The sequence below is a fragment of the Centruroides vittatus genome, unplaced genomic scaffold (assembly GCF_030686945.1).
Source record: "Centruroides vittatus isolate TY-2023 unplaced genomic scaffold, ASM3068694v2 contig_231, whole genome shotgun sequence".
Lineage (NCBI taxonomy): Eukaryota > Metazoa > Arthropoda > Arachnida > Scorpiones > Buthidae > Centruroides > Centruroides vittatus.
The window spans coordinates 36,007-56,647 of record NW_027121445.1 but is presented as its reverse complement, the minus strand read 5'-3'; the positions used below and the strand labels follow the sequence as shown (position 1 = coordinate 56,647).

Sequence of the window (20,641 nt, the reverse complement as noted above, 5' to 3'; positions counted from 1 at the left end):
CATTTGTTTTTCCATTTAAAATTTTCTCCATACGTGGATATATTTTCTTAATGTATAAAATTAGTGCAATGTGATTATACAATATTTAAAAGAATTTAATTTATAATTACAGTCAAAATTCAATAAGCAATAGTAAGGCTTGCTGTTATTATTCCTTTGGGTGGGGGTCGCAAAACATTAATTTACTAGCTGACCCCGCCACGCGTTGTTGAGGCTCAAAATGTATCTATTATAAATGTATAACATTTCCCCCGTGGGGTGAATTTCAAAAAATCCCTTCTCAGTGTACAGTGCATTCTCTTGACGTAACCTATATCAAAAAATATACACTAAAAAACCCTTTTTAGTGTATATTCTGTTGACGTACCCTATTAAAACGCAATCAAAAACGCATATAAAATAGTATAATAGAAGCAGAGTTTTTCACAGTAAGCCTTAATCCTGCCCCTCTTCCTTGCAAGGAAATATCGAAAAATTCCTTTTTAGTGTATATTCTGTTGACGTCATCTATTAAAACGCAATTAAAAACGCAAAAAAACCGCATGCAAAATAGTATAAATAGAAGCAGAGTTCTTCACGGTAAGCCTTAATCCTGTCCCTTTCCCCGCTGGGGAATATCGAAAAATCCCGTTTTAGTGTATATTCTGTTGACGTAACCTATTAAAACGCAATTAAAAACGCAAAAAAAACCGCACATAAAATAGTATAAATAGAAGCCGAGTTCTTCACGGTAAGCCTTAATCCCGTCCATCTCCCCCCAGTGGAGGGAATTTCGACATGTATATTATATAAAAACACGTGCGTGTTCGAAAGTAAAGTTGTGTCAAAATTTCAAAGGAATCGGTAGGAACAAACGAACGTTATATTTTATTTATATAGATAGATAGAAAATGATCTGCTTTAGTCCATTCTCACAGAAAAAGCAAACTTAGGTCGTCGGAAGTTAGCGCCATCTGTTGGACATAAAAGCCTTAATCCATATATAAATATATTTTTGAAAGGGGGGGAAATGGTAGTCTTCACATATGCCACAAACCTTCGCGGGAGTGTATTAAACAACTTCCCGAAGTTTCATGCCAATCGGATAAATGGTGTGGTAATGCATGAAGGACAAACACACAGACATATATTCGTTTTTATATGTATAGATTATTTATATTTACTACTAGCAGACCCGGCCACGCGTTGCTGTGGCTCAAAATGTATCTATTATAAATGTATAACGCCTCCCCCGTGGGGGGAATTTCAAAAAATCCCTTCTTAGTGTACATTCTCTTGACGTACCCTATTAAAACGCAATCAAACACGCATCTAAAATAGTATAATAAAAGTCGAGTTCTTCACAGTAAGCCTTAATCCTGTCCCTCTCCCCGCAGGGAAATATCGAAAAATCCATTTTTAGTGTATATTCTGTTGACGTAACCTATTAAAACGCAATTAAAAACGCAAAAAACCGCATCTAAAATAGTATAATAGAAGCCAAGTTTTTCACGGTAAGCCTTAATCCTGTCCCTCTCCCCCGCAAGGGATTATCGAAAAATCCCTTTTTAGTGTATATTCTGTTGACGTCACCTATTAAAACGCAATTAAAAACGCAAAAAACCGCATGCAAAATAGTATAAATAAAAGCAGAGTTCTTCACAGTAAGCCTTAATCCTGTCCCTTTCCCCGCTGGGGAATATCGAAAAACTCCTTTTTAGTGTATATTCTGTTGACGTCACCTATTAAAACGCAATTAAAAACGCAAAAAACCGCATGCAAAATAGTATAAATAGAAGCAGAGTTCTTCACGGTAAGCCTTAATCCTGTCCCTTTCCCCGCTGGGGAATATCGAAAAATCCCTTTTTAGTGTATATTCTGTTGACGTAACCTATTAAAACGCAATTAAAAACGCAAAAAACCGCATGTAAAATAGTATAATAGAAGCCGAGTTCTTCACGGTAAGCCTTAATCCCGTCCATCTCCCCCCAGTAGGGGGAATTTAGACGTGTATATTATATACAAACACTTGCGTATTCGAATGCAACGTTGTGTCAAAATTCAAAAGGAATCGGTAGGAACAAACAAACGTTATATTTTATTTATATAGATAGATAGAAAATGATCTGCTTTAGTCCATTCTAACAGAAAAGCATAATGCCTCACAGAAAAGCCAACTTAGGTTGTCAGAAGTTAGCGCCATCTGTTGGACATAAAAGCCTTAATCCATATATAAATATATTTTTGAAAGGGGGGAAATAGTGGTCTTCACATATGCCACAAACCTTCGCGGGAGTGTATTAAACAACTTCCCAAAGTTTCATGGCAATCGGATAAATAGTGTGGTAATGCATGAAGGACAGACACACAGACAGACATACATTCGTTTTTATATATATAGATTTCGGAGTCGCGGAACTAAGAAGGTTGAGAATCGCTGGTTTAATGAATACAAAGCTACATTTAAGAGTTAAATGTAGTGGTGATTAAACCACATACTTTTATTGTTTTATGAAATTATTTCGTTGGCCACTGCAGCAGTATTATTTTCGTGGTAACAAAAATCTCTCCTTCATCCTAAAAAATAATATTTTTTGCTCTCTTTTCGGGCATTCATTAATACTGAAATAATTGTGGATAGACCCACAAAATAATCCTAATTGGTCGCAGGTTCTCATCTCACCTACAGTTTGGCACATGGTGTTTTCTTTATCTAATATGTAAATAGAGACCAATTTTCAGTTAAAAGTCCACCCGAGAGGCATCCTTCCTTCACATTTCCATTCATTGCATTACCGTATACCATCAAATTAAACCAAATTAATAAATTATGTTTGAGTTTAGTAATGTCCCAGTGTTGTCATGCATGATATAACCATTAAACATCATTATAAAAGAAATGATGGTAAATAAGTTTCACAGGATCATAACTATTTAATGCATTCAAACTACGAAAACGGCAAAAGGATACAAAATGACAAAAGCTAAAATAAACACAAACAAACCATTATAGAATTCGTAAATAACGTTCCTGAAAATTTCTTCATTACAATAACAAAATGAATTTAAAAATGACATGGTTTATGCTGAATGGTCCAATCGAATACAAGGCATTTGTCTTCTAGAATGTTATCTCTCAGAACATTTGTTTGTCAAAGTACGGAATGCAAGTAATTTACTGTGTCTACACTTATCAGTCGTTGCATAGCTACATGGATGGCTCTGTTGTTGTTCCGCATTATTGTATTAATTTCTAACTACTGTACATTCAATTTGCTGATTACATCTATTGGCAAAAATTTAACAAAATCATAAACTAAATATAATTCTTATGAAGACACATAATTTTCAAAAATATATATTACATTCACTTAATTAACTGCTGCTGTAACACTTAATCTTTCTTGTTCTGAAATGCAGATAGCACCTCGTCTCTTTAGATACTTAGATGATACATTTGTACAGTGTCACACTGTTTTAACTGAGCTAGTCTTAAATAAAATTACTATTATTTCCTGCCTATATTCCATGGATTGTGTTAAAAGCTGAGTGCAGATTACCATCATCCTAAAACTAACATCATTTTCATTATTTAAAGTTTTAACATAATGAAATGTGACATGAGTTTTTTGTGTGGGAACAAACGTATCTTCGGACACACTGGAAATGGAATATAGTGTTTTAACTTGTCCATTTTCCCTCCAATAAACATCTTCAAGCCAGTCTTTGTAAGTTTTTGGGCTAAATTTAGTGTTGTATCTTGCATAATTAATAACAATAGTGAGACTGACCATAGCCTATAACAATAATATGTAAATGTATCAGCTCCATTCCTCATCACCCAGCCATCCCATTGTGGATCTGGCAGAACCAAAATGGGATTGCTAAAGGGGTCCGTTAGAGCACACAGGGCAGAAAAAGTTTAATTCAATTAGAACATCTTGCAAAAATTCTGCATAGTTTTTAAATAAAAATGAAATAATTTTATTTAATTTTTTGAAATAGTAATTGAAAAATTTATAGACTCAACATTTGATACATTCTTAAACTATGAAAATTAATATTGATATTATGAAACAGCTTTTCAGATATTCAATTAGCTTTCTAATAATTTTTATCCAATTTCATGATAATTAACTATTTTTTATATTTCAAATATTTTAGGGTTTTATAGTACATTATATTATAAGAATATACAAGCAGTCAAAAAGTTCCAAAAATTGTGGCATGGCACTCTAGTTGTAGGAGATATGCAAATATTTATCAAACACCTTCAAAATAGAACAATTCGGCACAAGCACACTTGTCCCATCAATTCTACATTGCCAGAAGGCTTCTTTTGGAATATTCGTGAGTTCGGCCATCACGTTCGATTTGTTGTCCACCGTGACTGCAAAATTGAATGCGAGGCTGAACTCATGAATATATACCCACTCGACATCCATTTTCAGCATAGAGAACAGTTAAAAGTCACTTAGAGAAAGAGATCTGGAATAGTTGTTGGGCAATTACAGGTCTTTCATCAACAAAGGATTTCTGCACAAGTGATTGGTGAATTGGTGCATTATTGTGATGCAGAAACCACCCTCTCCACCACTTGCAGCACAATTTCCTCCAAATTGCATTTAGCAACCTATATAAAACTTTCAAGTAGAAAGGACCACTAAAACTCTTCTATAAAAAGCCTTCCAACAATGCTTTGAATAACAGCAGGATCAACAAAGCAAGGCTGAAGGACTCTTTTGATGATATCAGGTAAGCATTTCCAACCATTACAATGCTACACCATAATTCCAGCAGCGTTTTAACTGCCCAGTAGTAAAATTTCAGCATTGTTTTCAAAAAACACAGCTACAGACTTTTGATATTACATTTACTTAAATTTCAATAATTTCTGGTATTTATGGATTGAATTAGCTCAACTGTAAGAATTTTGAACTGGTTTTTCAACAATTGATAATTTTAACCTACTTATCCCTTTTTACATTATCCTAAGTGACAGTCAAGCTATTATGACTAACATTTTTGCATTATACATACAAGTATATGAAACAGTTGCATTCAGTGCCATTTAAAAGAATCAAATGGATGCTTATTGAGCATACAAACTTATGATAATATTGCTACAATACTGTTTTAAATTTCTGTAATATAGTAGTTTTAAAGTACAGGAGGGTCTAATGATGTGTTCACTTGTTTATAATCGATCAGCGCCGCCGTAACTTATCCGTTACAATTCCCAGACACGCACCTGTTATCAAAGAGTTGACCGTTACGATTTGACCGTTACGAGATTGACGGTTGCGATTTGCGCTGATCGATTATAAACAAGTGAACACATCATTAGACCCTCCTGTACTGTATAATCAAAGTTTTAAAAACTCATTTGTCTGTTGTGAAAATCAAAAAATTTCTATTAATCATAGGATACTGCCAGATTAATTTAGAATATTCTGGAAGAAAAAGCAAAATTGATCCAGAGTGGGGCTGAAATCCGCTATTCTTGTTTACCATGCAAATGCCTTGCCAATTTCATTACAAATAAACCAAATGATTGCCGTAATTAATCAGGCTAATTAAGTGTTATTATTAATGATTAACTATTAAGCAATTTGAACAACAGGTACATCTGGAAGCAAAGAATCACTTGGAGTATGGGTGGCATGACTGACAATACATCTGCACAGTAAGCAGAAGTTGCAGGTTTGAGTCTCACTTTGAATCAATTCTATTCTTCCAGAATATTCTAAATTAATTATTAAAAGTTATAATCATTAAATTTAATAAGAGAAGGCACCTAATGCTTACTTCTAGTACTAAATTAGTTATTCATAACAGTGGCAATTAATTACAGTGATTGTTTGGTTTATTATTAATACATTGGGCTTAGTGATGTTTATGTATGTAGTACAATTTCATTACACAGACCTCCAAGCAATCTTCCCTTCTAGACTATTCACAGGCATCCATGACACTCAGCAAACTTCAGCTTTTACCCAAGCCTGGTATACACCTACTGTATAAAACTAAGCCCAAAGCTAATTCATCTTTCTAATTACATAGCCATATTATAGGCCAATTAATATCTAGTAGTAACATATAATATGTTACTACTAGATATTAATTGTCAAGCTAGATATTACTGTATGTCAAGCTTGGTTTTGTGTAAATTCCCTACAGCAAGATTACATCATGGGGGAAAAAAATATAATTGTCAAAAAAATAACATAAACTGAATCATCTTTGAACTTAATTTTATTTATGTTATGAGCATTTCTCTCCAATGACCTTAAAACAAACACACATTTTTGTTTTCTTGGAGATTGAAAATGAAATATATCACAATCCAGGTACTTCTGGTCCTCTCAGTCATCATCAGAGTACAAAAACCATTGTGACAACATGCACAACATGGAAGAATAACAATGATTTTTGTACTCTGATGATGACTGAGTGGATCGAAAGTACTTTAGTTTGAGATATTTCATTTTTAATTACCACAAAAGCAGAAGTTTAAGTGTTGTGAATATTGACATCATGTTAAAGAGAATACTTATGAATAATTAATGATTAAGACGCTTACAAAAAAAATCAGCTTGATGATCTTGATCGGCGTCTGTGTCTTGAATGTTTATGAGATTTCTCTGATTTTCTAGATTTATGTCTTTCTGAACTATAACTGTGATACTTATAATTGTCTCTTTTGTCATTCTCAACTGAACTAGATCGTCTTCTTTCACGTTTTGAATATTTCTTTTTAGATTCATTTCTCTCTGGGCTAGAAGATGCATATCGTTTTGATTTATTCTTTTTATAAGAATCAGAACTAGATGATGAATCATAATTTTTTGATTTAGTTTTATAACTTTCTTTCTTCCTATGTTTTGATTTAGACTTTTTATTATTGGGACTTTCACTTCGTTCCTTTCTTTGTTTTGGTCTAGAACATGATTCATCATCATCATCAAAAATAAGATCATATTTTCCACTTCCCAATGCCTTTGCTTTCTCCTTTATTGCAAACTTGGAAGGTTTGGGCTGTTTTGCAGGCTTCGGATTATCATAATATTCAACACCTTTGCCTTTTCCTTTCCACTTTATCTTTGAAACTGACTGACTAAAATCCACATGTATTCGTCGATCGTCTATCAGAACATTATCCATTTTAAAGTAAGCATTCTCACAATCTTTTGGCTTCTCAAATTCTATAAATGCATATTGTAAAGAGTCACCAGTCTTTTTATCTTTAATTACTTCACAACTTAAAATTTTTCCAAATCTGGAAAATATAATCTCCAAATCTTCAGATGTTGTTACAGGATTTAATTTACAAACAAACAGAACATTATCCGGTGGTTTTATTTCAGCATCGGGTATGTCACCAACCATTTCTAATATAATTGCTCGGGCTTTGGCTTCTTTATCTTTAATTTCTTCTTCAATCTCTTCCATACTCTTACCCTTAGAATCATCTATTTCTTCATCGGCTGCTATTCGAGTCGTTTTGAGCATTTCTTTTGAAGGCTCTGGAGAACGATCTGGAATTACCAATCCGCTCGGATCATCAAATGGATCTTCCAAAATGACAGTATGACATATCCTTATGTCTTTGTATGGTCTGTTTGCTTCATCACAGATGGTTTCATTAAGACTTTTTATGACATCCAGACCTTCTATTAATTCTCCAAAAACTGTGTGAACACCATCTAAATAATCCAGGTCTTCATTTAAAGTGATGAAAAATTGTGACCCATGCATACCATTTCCATCATTGACCATTGACAGAGTTCCAATCTTCTTGTGCTTGATAATTGGCTTTTTTTCTGCTTCAAATAATTTTGCCTGCTCTCCATATAATCTACAAAATATTGATTCTCCACCTCTACCAGTTCCAGTTGGATCCCCTGACTGAGCAATAAAATTCCTTTCTACTTTATGAAATAATGCAAAATTATAAAATTTCACCTTGCACAGTTTGAGAAAATTTAGTGATGCTCTTGGCCTGTCTTTTGTATACAAGTTAAAAGTCATATCTCCAACTGTTGTCTTCAGAATCACCGACATTTTGCAGAAGTTTATGACACCTCACAACTGCATGTAGTCTTTACGTAATGGACTAAATAAAAAAAAAAATTTATTAAATTTTATACAATATTTGAGTCCATGTAATTTTTAAAATTATAATTATTTTAAAAATATTTATTAAAATAAAACATCAAAATTAGAAGCTTTAATTAAAAATTAATTAAATAAAATCAAAATAATTTGATAAACTATCAATGAATGATGTAATAGAATGATATTCTATGGTACAGTGGTGCCTCATACTTCAAATTTAATTCACTCCAGGAGAATGTTTGAAGTCTGAATCAATTTTTTCCATTAGAAATAATGGAAAATGAATTAATCCAGTCCTAGACCTCAAACTATATCCATTTTGATCTTAAAACAGTAAATGCACATATTTTAAAATAAAAATAACAAAATTAAATGCCCTGATAATAAATTCAAACAAAAACAATAAATAAAATACTGTATAATAAAATGAAAATTGCATTAACTGGTTGCACACTGTAGATCGGGGGTCGCCAAAGTGGTCAATATTGACCCCCAGGGGTCGATATAACATTATTGGGGGAGTTGATGAAGACTAAAACTTACAAATTTTGAACTGAATATTGCTAATCTTGCTAAGGATCATGAAGCTTATCCGTCTCATTGATTCTCAGTTACAAAAATTATTATTAACATACACTCAAACCTGTTTTTGTGCGGTCTTTTTTTGTGCAATTTTTTATACGTGCAATGTGTTTTGTGCAATTATTTTTGTGCAGTATACCAATTTGATTGAAATTCATATACCGCACACAAAAAATCACACAAAACAAATCGCACAAAAATAGACCGCACAAAAACAGGTTCGAGTGTATATACAATAAATGTAAAAAATGTAAAATTAAAAGAAATATATTAAAAATAGTAAGAGCTTTTTCTTATTTGTACACAAACTTTTTGGTAGGGGTCGACGTGAGGTTTTGAAAAGTTGTAGGGGATAAACAATAAAAAGGTTTGGCAACCCCTGTTGTAGACTTTGGCATCTTAAGATATTAGACATTGAATTTGTTTTTGTCATTTAAAATAAGTTCCTTTTTCTATACTGATACTATAACCTTCCAATTAGGCTTTGTTGTTTCCACACAATTCTCCAATGCCACAGTTAATAAGTAATGATTATATTGGGTTGATGAATGGAAAGTTTTTTCATTTAAATAGTTAAGAAATTTAACAAATTATAGCTAATTAAATTTGTATTCTGTGTTTATAATCTTAGTTTAAACTTTTACTTCACACTGTTTTTACTGTTCTTTACTTCACATGAAGTCAAAATGTCTTCAGATAAAAACATATCATGTTTCATGAGTATCAGGAAAGATATAACATTATACAAATAATAAAAGAAAACTTTGTAATGTGTATGGAGAGGATGCACTTGAACTTCAACCATACCAAATTTGGTTTAAAACTTCCATTTGGGAAATTTTGGACTAAAGAAAACAAAATGGAGTGTCCAACAGCCATCAAGAAATAAAAATTACAGGAAGAAATTGTTTAAAATCTATCAAAACACACAATATGTATAACTAAACATAACAAATGTAAAGCAAAAAAGGGCCTGAAAACATATTAGCATAATGCAAGAGCAAGAGTTGACTTGTGTGTACAACTGACTATGTTTACATTTCTAATGCATTTTTTCACCGTGTGTACAATTTGAACTTTGAAGCATAATTCAAACTCCGAGGCAAATTTTTGTCAATTTTAGTGTTTGAACTCTGAAGCATTCAAAGTATGAGGTACCACTGTATTAGTTAAATAAATTATACATAAGTTATATCCATTGAATTAATTATCAACCTCCTCCAATTATTTTCACCTCTTTAACTAAGTTATAATAACTGATTTAGAACTAAAACAAAACTGTTTCCATCAATTTTTACTATGACCTAATTTTCACCTCTATATTTATTATTATTCAGAAAAGTTTTAATTAATTATAATGTCTGTAAAATATTTATTTTTTAATTATAAATAAAAATTTTCTTTCATTTTGCAATCTCTATTGTAACAAATGCAAAACAATCTGCCAAATTATTTGGCTATAATGAGATTAATTTAATAATTACACACAATGCAGTGTGTCCAGAGATACATGGTTAAGACACTATCTCATATTAATTTCAGTAATTATAAATAAATTATTTTTATTTTCAGAGTTTAAATTGGCTTGGGATGGAATGCAATTCCTGCTTACTGTGCAGATGCATTGCCATTAACACTACCCTCATCTCCATCCAATCTTCACTTTCAGAATTATTAATTTAGACATAATCATACTGGTGATTCATGATACTGAATGAGATCAACTTTAGCGTCCTTGGTACTCACAATATGGTTTGAGTGTCTTTACAAACAACAAATTCACTAACCCAATAATATAGCACAACGGTCAGCAACCGGTGATCCATGAGAAAATTTGGGTGGTCCGTGGAAAAATTTTGACATTGATCAACTGAAGGTTATGCAAAGGATTACAAAAGAAATGCAAAATGCTTAGTTGCTTTTTTCACTCATTGGAGGTTTTTATTCGAATCTAAAACCAAATACGAAGTGATTATTATCAATAAATAATGAACAATAAACAATATTATGAGTGCGATTGTCGTCCTTTGTGGAAAAGCACTAAGAATCCATTTCAAACAAGCAGCAATGAACTTTAGGCTTGCATTAATTTGTTATAATTAAACATGCAAGTTTCACATTAATATAGTAAAATTGAACTTTTATGATCATTATTCTACAGATTTTGTATCGTTTAAAAAAATTCATGATAGTGGTTTGCGAAATTCAAAATTGTGAGTTTAGTGGTCCGTGAGGTCAGAATGGTTGCCGACCGCTGATATAGCAGATCATTTGGTATTAATTAAAAACTGAGTTAGTGGATTTATTCTTTGTATATGTAACAGCTGAATCAGTAATTTACTTTGTAAAATTGAATTGTAAAAGAAAAGTTTGTTGTGTTCATTGGAATAATGCAGCATGGTCATGGAACCCATACTACATGCATCTATAATTTTCTTTAACTGCAATGTTCCACATCACGTAAACTTATCAATTAATAAATTTGGCAAGATTATAAAATTAAGCCCGAGTTAACAAACCAAATTTAAAATATTAAATGTAATAAGTTAATGTATTCGATTGTTGCAAATGAAATGGCCGTTTTTTAAAATTTAAACTTTCTGGCCTTGTAATTTAACTTTTTCCCATGTGAACAGTGCTTATGTTTGCAATTGGAAGAGCACATTTAATATGTGAATTTAAAAATGTCATCTCACTTATATTGTGAGTTCCAAATGTTTGGGAGTACTTTTTCTGATGACATAACAAAAAAAAAAGAAAGACAAAAATTGAATAATTTTCCATTACAAGTATAAGCGGGGACATAATGCAGCCAAAGCAAACCAAAATACCTATAAAACTTTTAGTGCAGGTTCTGGGTGAGCAGGCTACCAGGCATTGGTTCAAAAAACTTCATTCTGGGAATACAAATCTCAAAAATCAGAACTGAAGATCATCATTGAATCAGAACATCACCTGACTGTCTGGGAAATCGCAGAAAGGTTGAACATACTGGACATTATTCAACCTTTACTCAACATATAAACATATTAGGGAAGTCAAGAAGCTTGAAAAATGGGTACCACACAAACTCTGTAAAAGAGATAAGGAGCATCATTTGGAGATCTGCAGTTCTTTAGACAATCGTCACAACAATGAAAGTATTGAAATGAAATTCTTCTCCATCCACCTTATTCTCCAGACATTTTGCCAACAGACTATCACTACAGATTTATCATATGGTATGATTTCATTGATAAAAACAGAATTAAATTAATAATTAATGATGTAATAGATGACACTTGAGGTGTATAAATATACAAATTAGCCATAGAGCTAAAACTGTGATAGTGCATAGTATTAGTCCAGTGTTTCAGTTGTGTGGTAAGATGTTTCACAGCTAGTTCAACTAAACTGTTTATTCTGTGTATAGATCCACCAATTTACATTTATAATATTTTAATTATAAAAATAGTAATTTTTGGTAAATTGTATTAGTGTTCCCAAGGCCAAGAAGTGATGATTGTGAAACTATTACTTGTGAGATATCACCTGTGATAATTGTGAATTTGTCATATTTACAATGGCCTTTTAATGTATTTTTATAATTTATTAGGGTTTATAAAAAACCTACTTTTTAAAACACCGGTTTTCGAATTTTCACTTCCCCAAAAATGGAGATAAGAAATATTTATTTATAACTTCTTTTAAAACTTTTTTACTACTAAAACTACTACTAAACCTACTAACTAAGTTACTAAACTAAAAATATATTTAATATTTATAAAATTTCAAAAATATATAACAAAATGAAATTGACCACCGTCTACACCAGGCATGTCAAATATGCGGCCCACCGAGACTTTTTAAAAATTTTTAGATATCAAGCTTTGACGCTCGAAGTTGGAAAGTTTCAATTTTTTTGAAGTGTACGATTTCCGCCCTTTTGGTGTTTGTTCGTTCCGTATTTCGTCCAACCAATTCAAAATTGGTTGACGCTACGAAAGACGGTTGGATAACAGCCACGGCTTTGAATCTACGAACGATGATTGGCCGGCGAACATCGTGCAAGATCGTCGTGGAAGACTGCTACGCGCTTATTGGTCCATCAGTGATTGCTACAATCCGTATAAAAGGAAAGGTTTTGGCGCGGAAGTCAAGTTTTTGCTGGAACTTCAACGCGGATGTTTTTGCTGGAACTTCAAGGCGTTTTCGTCTACTATTGCTGTGACGAGTGACGGGAGGATTGTTCCAAGTAACTGTATCCGAAGTATATGTCGCAAGGTGTCTTTTCGACCAATCTAGGAATAGTGACTTTTGTAACTTTGACTGTTTGTGTGAATCTACTTTGTAAACGTCGTAATTTTTGTAATTTGTAAATCTCGTAAACCTTGTAAGTTCATGTAACATCAAATAGTTGTCATAAACGTTTTGTTTAATTTGAAAAGATATATTTCCAATTTAACTAACTCCAAGAACAATGAGTAAGAAAAGGTCAATTGAAGAGGAACAATGTTATTTTCAAGAAAAATGGGAACTGCAATATTTTTGTGTCCAAAACAAGAATAAAATATTATGCTTGATATGTAAAAACTCTATTTCAGTTACTAAGGAATATAGTCTTAAAAGGCACTATGACAGAAATCATAAAAGAAACTATGACCAATACATTGCAAAACTTCGTGAAGACAAATTGTTGGAATTGAAATCACTCCTTCAAAAACAAAACAGTGTATTCACTAAATCTGTTGAAGACAATACAGCTGCTGTAAAAGTTAGTTATATATTATCACATTTAATCACGAGCAGACCGAAATCATTTACCAAAGGGGAATTTATTAGTGAATGCTTAATTAAAGTGGCGGAAGTATTATGTCCAGCACAAAAAAGAAAATTTAAAAGTAAGTTTAAGTCAAAATACTGTAGCTAGCAGAGTTGACGAAATAGCCGATAATTTGAGAAATCAGCATAATTCAACAATATCAACATTTCAAGCCTACTCTATTGCAATTGATGAAAGTACAGATATTCGAAATATCACTCAGCTGGCCGTTTTTATTCGCGGATGCGATGTTAATTTAAAAATAAGTGAAGAACTTTTGGAAATCATTCCTATGCATAATACAACCACTGGAGCTGATATTTTCGATGCACTTATGGAAGTTTTGAAGAAGTATAAGTTACCATTGGAAAACTTGGTTTGTCTCGCAACTGACGGTGCACCTACCATGACCGGTATTACTAAAGGATTGTTGCAAGATTAAAAGAAACATGCAAACAGCATGGTAATAATAATTTTGAACATTTTCATTGTATTATTCACCAGCAAGTACTGCGCTCCAAAGTTTTAAATATCAGACATGTTTTAAAAATAGTCACCAAAATTGTAAATTATATTCCAGCACGTGGACTTAATAATCGTCAGTTTGCTTCATTTCTGGAAGATATAGAATGTGAATACACCGATCTACCATATTATACGAAAGTTCATTAGCTTTCGAGTCATAAAGTGCTAAAACGATTCTTCACATTGCTGGACGAAATCATAATTTTCTTGGAAACAAAAAATAACGAATGCGCTGAATGAAAAGATGGACAGTGGATAAAGAACCTGGCTTTCTCAGTTGATATTACGAGTCATCTTAATCAACTTAATCTTAAGCTTCGAGGCAAAAATCGTGTTGTGACAACAGCTATTTGATAATATTAACGCTTACAAACAAAAATTATCACTTTGGCGAAAACAAATAGAAAAAAAAAACTTGTCACACTTTGAAAGCTGTCAATATCTATTGCTTAAATCACCTAAATTAAAATTTACAGAATACGCTCACCAAATTAAATTGTTAGAAACGGAATTCGATCGAAGATTTTCTGATTTTAAATGCTGTGAATTACAATTTCGTCTTTTTACTTCGCCCCTACCTATCGATATTGAAACTGTTGATGAAAACTTACAAATGGAATTAATTGAAATCCAATGTGATAATTTGCTGAAGCAAAAACATATGGATGTTTTTATACATAATTATCTGTAGATCGGTTTCCGAAAATGTTATTGTTTGTTACCCGTATACTAGCTATGTTCGGAAGCACTTATTTATGCCAGCAACTATTTTCTTTAATGAAAAGTAACAATAATTCAGAAAGGTCGAGGTTAACCGATCAACATTTATCATCAATTTTAAAAATTGCATCGGCTCAATATATTCAACCAAATTTTGATGACTCGCTTTGTGAAAAACGTTGTCAAATATCTTCTAAAAAGTAATATTAAACTGTGATTTTGTTTATTTTTTATTATAACTTTTATTTTTGTTTTTTATAAAAAATATAAAATACTTATAGTTTAAGTTTAAAAAATAATATGAAATATAAAATGTCTATGTACGTATAATATACAATACATTGAGTCTAATAAATACATAATATAATCATTCTAAAAACCGTATTTTATTAATTTTTTGAACATTGAAAACATGCGGCCCCCTACTTATACAAAATAGATCGTGTGGCCCGCAATATCATATGAGTTTGACATGCCTGGTCTACACAAAACAAAACAAAAAAGAAATTGCAAGATTACCACATTATCACATTAAACTATAAAATTTACTCCATATAAAACTATAAAGAAAAACAAATAACAATGCATGCCTACAAAATATTATTTCATTTCTTATTTTTCCTAAGAAAATATGATTTTAGAAAACAAAGAATGTCTATAGATCTATTGCTCAACCATGTCCCTTTTTTGCACACAAAATTGCCAGAAATAGAAAAAAAACTCACACTTGCTACTGAGCTGGGTTTAATTGTCTTTAAAGTATTAAAGTATTAAAAAATAATAAATCTAAATTTTTCATTCTTCTGTTTGTACTCTCTAATACTAAAAAGTCCTTTTTTAGTGTTTTAGGGCTGGACAAAGTCATTTCTTCAGATTCTTGAAGATATTTATGTATTGATTTTTTCATAGCATTTGTTAAAGCTATCGCTTGATTTTCTCCTTTGCCACTTTTTCATCATTGCAGTCATCTTCTATAGCAGGGATGGGCAACCCGCGGCCCTCGGGCCGCATGCGGCCCGCAGTAATATTTTTTGCGGCCCGCGTGGCATAAAACGTGAATAAATATATCAATTTCCCAGCTTAATGAGATATTCGACAAAAATTCAAACGTTATTTTCTACAACTTATATTTGTGAAAAGTTTTTTCCCAATGAATTTAGTAAAAATTAAAACAAGAAACCGGCTAACAGATACATCGAAACTAATTTAAAACTAGCAGTGACTGATATTTAACCGAATATTTCCGATATATTACGTTTAGATCAGTGCCAGAAGCTATATTAAGTATACCTATGCTAATTTATAATTATATATGAATAAAGAATTGTGATTTACCGACAGTTCCCCCTCTTTTCTCTTGTGTGCGGCCCGCGTCAGTTCAAAAGTTTTGAAATGCGGCCCTTACGTAGATAAAGGTTGCCCATCCCTGTTCTATAGAATAGTTTGGATAGGCCTATAATCTCGATAATATTTGTCCAGATAACTTAATAATAGCAAATTTTGCAGCTAGTGGAAGAAATACACTAGACGACTTTGGTTCAAACATTCTGCGGATTTTGTAAATAAAGAAGTGTTACTAATCCCATTTGTCTTCTCTCTTGAATTCGTACCTCTACAGCATATAACAACTTGGAACTAATTTCAGTTTTCAAATTCACATATCAAAAATTCAAATACATCTTCACTTGTAAATAAGTAGGACGACAAAATACAAATCTTGTCGTTCTAAGGTATCAGCTGCTAAATGTATTGGTCCTAAAACTTTAAGGAGTTCTTTGATTTACAATATTCTGCTTCATTCTATGTATGAGAAGCACCGATGTCATTCAAAGCTAAAACAACACATTTTTAAGTGTACAAATCTTTCTATCATTTTTCCATTGTTACAAGATTTTTCCCTATTGTAGGGTGAATTGGACATTTTTTTGTTTTTGTAGTTAGTTTTATGAATCTTAGTATTTAAAAATATACCCGTTTTATGCAAGAGACAATTTTGTGTCAAAACGTTGATATTTTTAATCAAATAATTAATTAACTTTTATGTTTAAGTCTAAGTTCAAAAACTGGTTTCTTAGTTGGGAAAACCCAGTTTTCAAATTATGTAAATTTCTTCAAAAAACCAGTTTTTCAAAACCAACAAACCCTAAATATATTTTTATAATTTATATTTATGTATGAACACCAACTGAAGAGGAATGTATTGAGTCAAAAATGCATTTTGAATGTTCTATATTATATACATATTAAAAAGAGCTATAATTTATTGTAGAGTTTTATTAATAAGGTATTAAATAATCATTAAAGATTCTGTGAATTAATCCCATTCACTGGTGTGGTAAGCCCATATTTATATGTGTCTATTTGATTTAGACTAAGTATTAAACAATATTGTGGGCTAAAAGCAATAGATTATTCAATTGTTATTATGTAAAAACTTCATAATTTCTAGAATTAGTACTCTCTAAAGTCAAATTCAGTTAACCCATTTTTCAGATAATTGACTTTGGATAATCAATGCTCTTCTGGAAACTTACATTAGATTGACAGAAGAAATGAATAGAGATAAAACCAAATATCAAACGTCAGGAACTGTTAAAGCAAAATTTTATCTCTCTATAGCTTAAGAAGTTATTATATTCTCTATACCAATACAACACTTTTTGAGATGTCTTCATCTTATCTTGATATTGGTTCAAATTGAATACTAGAATGATTTCAAACACGAAATGTCTTAAGCTATTTAAAGCACATACATTTAGTTTGATTACTGAAGATACTTCTATTGCCACAATGAATTAGAAAATTTAATTTTTGAAAACCTTGCAAAATTTGTCAATTTCAATCATGAAGCTCAGAATATTTGACATTGTCCAAGATAGTTCTTCAAACATATATCAAGATAAAATTTTTCTGTATAAAATTTTGTTTTACGGAGTCAGTAAAGTCGAGAAATGTCAAACTATCTTGGAGAAACCGAATGCTTTAAAATAAAGGCTTGATTTCATCAGGATTTAGTTAAGTCCAATCCTCTTCAACATAAGTTACTAATGGATGTGCCAACAGAATACATACAAAGGACAGAGCCACAGAATATGTTACATGCAGAGTCAAAGAAAGCAATTAATTCTACTTGGCAAAATTGAAGAATGCATTAGAAGAGAAAGGTCCAAAAGTTAGTAAAACCAAAGACACAATATATGTACTGCAATGTGGGAAGAAGTAATGCAATAAATTTGGCTTTGAACAGAAAAATTATCAAGAGAGTTTCATCATTTTAGATAAATTACCTTAGTTTAATTGAAGAGAATAAAAAAGTGAATAGAGAAATTACTGATCAAATCTGTCTACTTGAAAGAACAGGCTATAGAAAGGTTAGAAGGTATAGCCTTTAAGGGGATGAAAGGAAGTGAAAGAAGGAATTAGATGGAGGGAAATGTGGTTGGTGGCAGAGGCCAAAGGGGATGAACATGAGGAAGGGGAGGTCATGAGCTGCACCGGAAACTTTATTAAAAACATAAAACAAGTTACATAATAGTAAACAAATAATAGGCAAATATAATGAAATAGTTGACAAACAATACATAGAATGGTGGCAATACGTTGGTAGTACAAAAGCTTGAAAGATCAAATGAAACTTTCAGAAGTGGCATGATACTGGCAAAACTGAAAAATAGTGTAGAAAACTATAGTGAGACCACTAATCATGTATGGTAAGAAAACCTTACTCTTGAAAAGAACTAAAACAGGATATGTTGCAGAAATAAGAATATTGCAATGGATGTGTGGAGTAACAAGGTCAAACTGAATTAGACACAAACACACTGAAGAAAAATAGTAATTTATGAAAATTAGTGGAGACATATATCACAATATTGACAGTTGGATACTAAAGTTTTACAAGTCAGAGTAAAGGACTTGGTCTACAAACTACCCAATTAGAATCCCATCCACACCGTATTCTAGTGGGTTGCTCAAAGACGAAATGTCTCACTAATGAAAATAAACCTCCTTTAAAAATCAACTACAAATGTCAAAACAAAACAGATATAACTTTACACAAAAGGTTTAGAATCACGAGACTAGTGACCTTTATCACATTTCTAACAATCCATGTTAAACAGAGACTAAAACTATTAATCAACTCTTGTTGAGTAATAGTCTCAGCATCCATTTAATCAATAAAAGTCAGTTTATCAAGCTGTGGTTTGCAGACTCTTCAGTGCCCAATAAGAGGTAAATCAGGTGTTAGGAAATACAACATCACTACTCTATCACACAAAGTTCAGCCCAAAAGAACGAAGTCTTTCACAAGAAGAAAGTTCTTGGGAAATACGTCAGATGTTCACATAGCCGAGGCAAGCGATGGCAGACACATACAATAGTTTCGTACATGTATTCCACCCGACGTGCCACTCCACAATGGAAACAAGCTTAAGAAATGCTGTCTCAAACAGTGCACACTCAGTAAGTACTCCTACGATATTTTGTTTATAGTGCTTTTTATATGGGCCTTCCCCAAAAAATTCTCTTTTGGAAATTAATATCAAATATATCTCCTAACATAAAAAATTAAAAGAAAGCACGTTTCTATAGTTTTAACAAAATAATCCCGTAAAACTTGGATAAAAGAAAAAAAATACTGTAACCAATATCATTTAAATGAAAATTCTCATGCTACATAACAAGCAAACAATTGGAATGGAGAGAACGCGTAACGTTGGGTGTACACTTTAACGTAAATCTGATGTCATCTTAAATTTGTTCATTGTAAAACTACAGAAATGACGTCAATTTGACGTCATTTCTTTAAAGTGTAAAGTGTATACTTTCCCGACGAAACGAGCAGGGCTAACATTTAAATTAATCTCTCTTTAAAGATAATATAATAATCGCATTAAAACAATGAAAAGACTTGCACAATTGAACATTAGTCTCAAAGAACATTTCATTATAAAAATTAACTTACATTTCAATAAAAATATCCGATAATTTAAACGGAGACTGCAACTTTCCAAGTATCCACCATCTTATTTCACTAACAGAGCTGTTTCGAGAGTAAAAAAATAAATAAATTAGAAACTAAATATCCATCTAATTTTCATTGTAATTAATTTTTTTTAATATTTTAAATTTTTAGCTGAATTTAAAAGAAAGAATTATTACTCCTGACGTAATCTATTCGAACCGAAACACTTTTTACGGATGGCGATGAATGTTAATAGATGCCGGAGGCGAGAGTTTGAACGATAAATTATCGTCTGATTTCAAAAATTTTATTTAATATCCATTTTTCTTCACTATTTTAATTAATTATATCTACATTATTTATGCAACGCAAAAATATTTTCAGCATAAAAGTGGTGTCGCTTTTATACATTATTTCGATTTCGTAAAATTCCGATAGGAAGCCACTATTAGGCCGCGTTTCTTTATGCAGCGCTCGAGAAGCGCTTTACAGCGAACACACTGAAACTGGTTTCTAATTGGCCAACACTGCTCGTGACGTCATTTCGCTACACTTGCTGCATGAAGAAACGCGGCCTCACTACAATATAAGGTTGGATAACTTTTAAAAACTGTGTAGAGACAAGCTCTGCCACCAAGACTGAGCTATCAGCAACTCGGGCCTGGAGCGCATGATCTATGGATCTATAGATCATGCCAGAGAGCCTATAATATGAGAGTGATCATACGAATAGCTGCCGCCACGTCTTTTCCAAACTGCTTATTTAGCCGCAGTCACATACTATACTATACTTGTTAGTTGATGAAATAGAAATAATCTAGCACTTTTTAAAATGGAAATTCGGGCAAAAAATAAATGTCGTTTTCAATTTTTACAATTAATTTTTACTATTACTATTTGTTTATTCAATATACTATTTGATTAATGTTTTTCGACAAGTGCTCAGTTAT

The 20,641-nt window shown here is 31.9% G+C and overlaps 1 protein-coding gene across 1 annotated transcript; it reads right to left on the bottom strand.

Annotated features, from left to right (window-relative positions):
• Positions 1–6,216: 6,216 nt before the first annotated feature.
• Positions 6,217–19,830, bottom strand: LOC136971076 (peptidyl-prolyl cis-trans isomerase-like 4). Its single transcript, XM_067265545.1, has 2 exons — positions 19,692–19,830; positions 6,217–8,095 (listed from the first exon to the last, which is right to left on the bottom strand). The coding sequence occupies exon 2, from the start codon at positions 8,041–8,043 to the stop codon at positions 6,571–6,573; it is 1,473 nt and encodes a 490-aa protein (XP_067121646.1). The 5' UTR covers positions 8,044–8,095; positions 19,692–19,830; the 3' UTR covers positions 6,217–6,570.
• Positions 19,831–20,641: the final 811 nt, after the last annotated feature.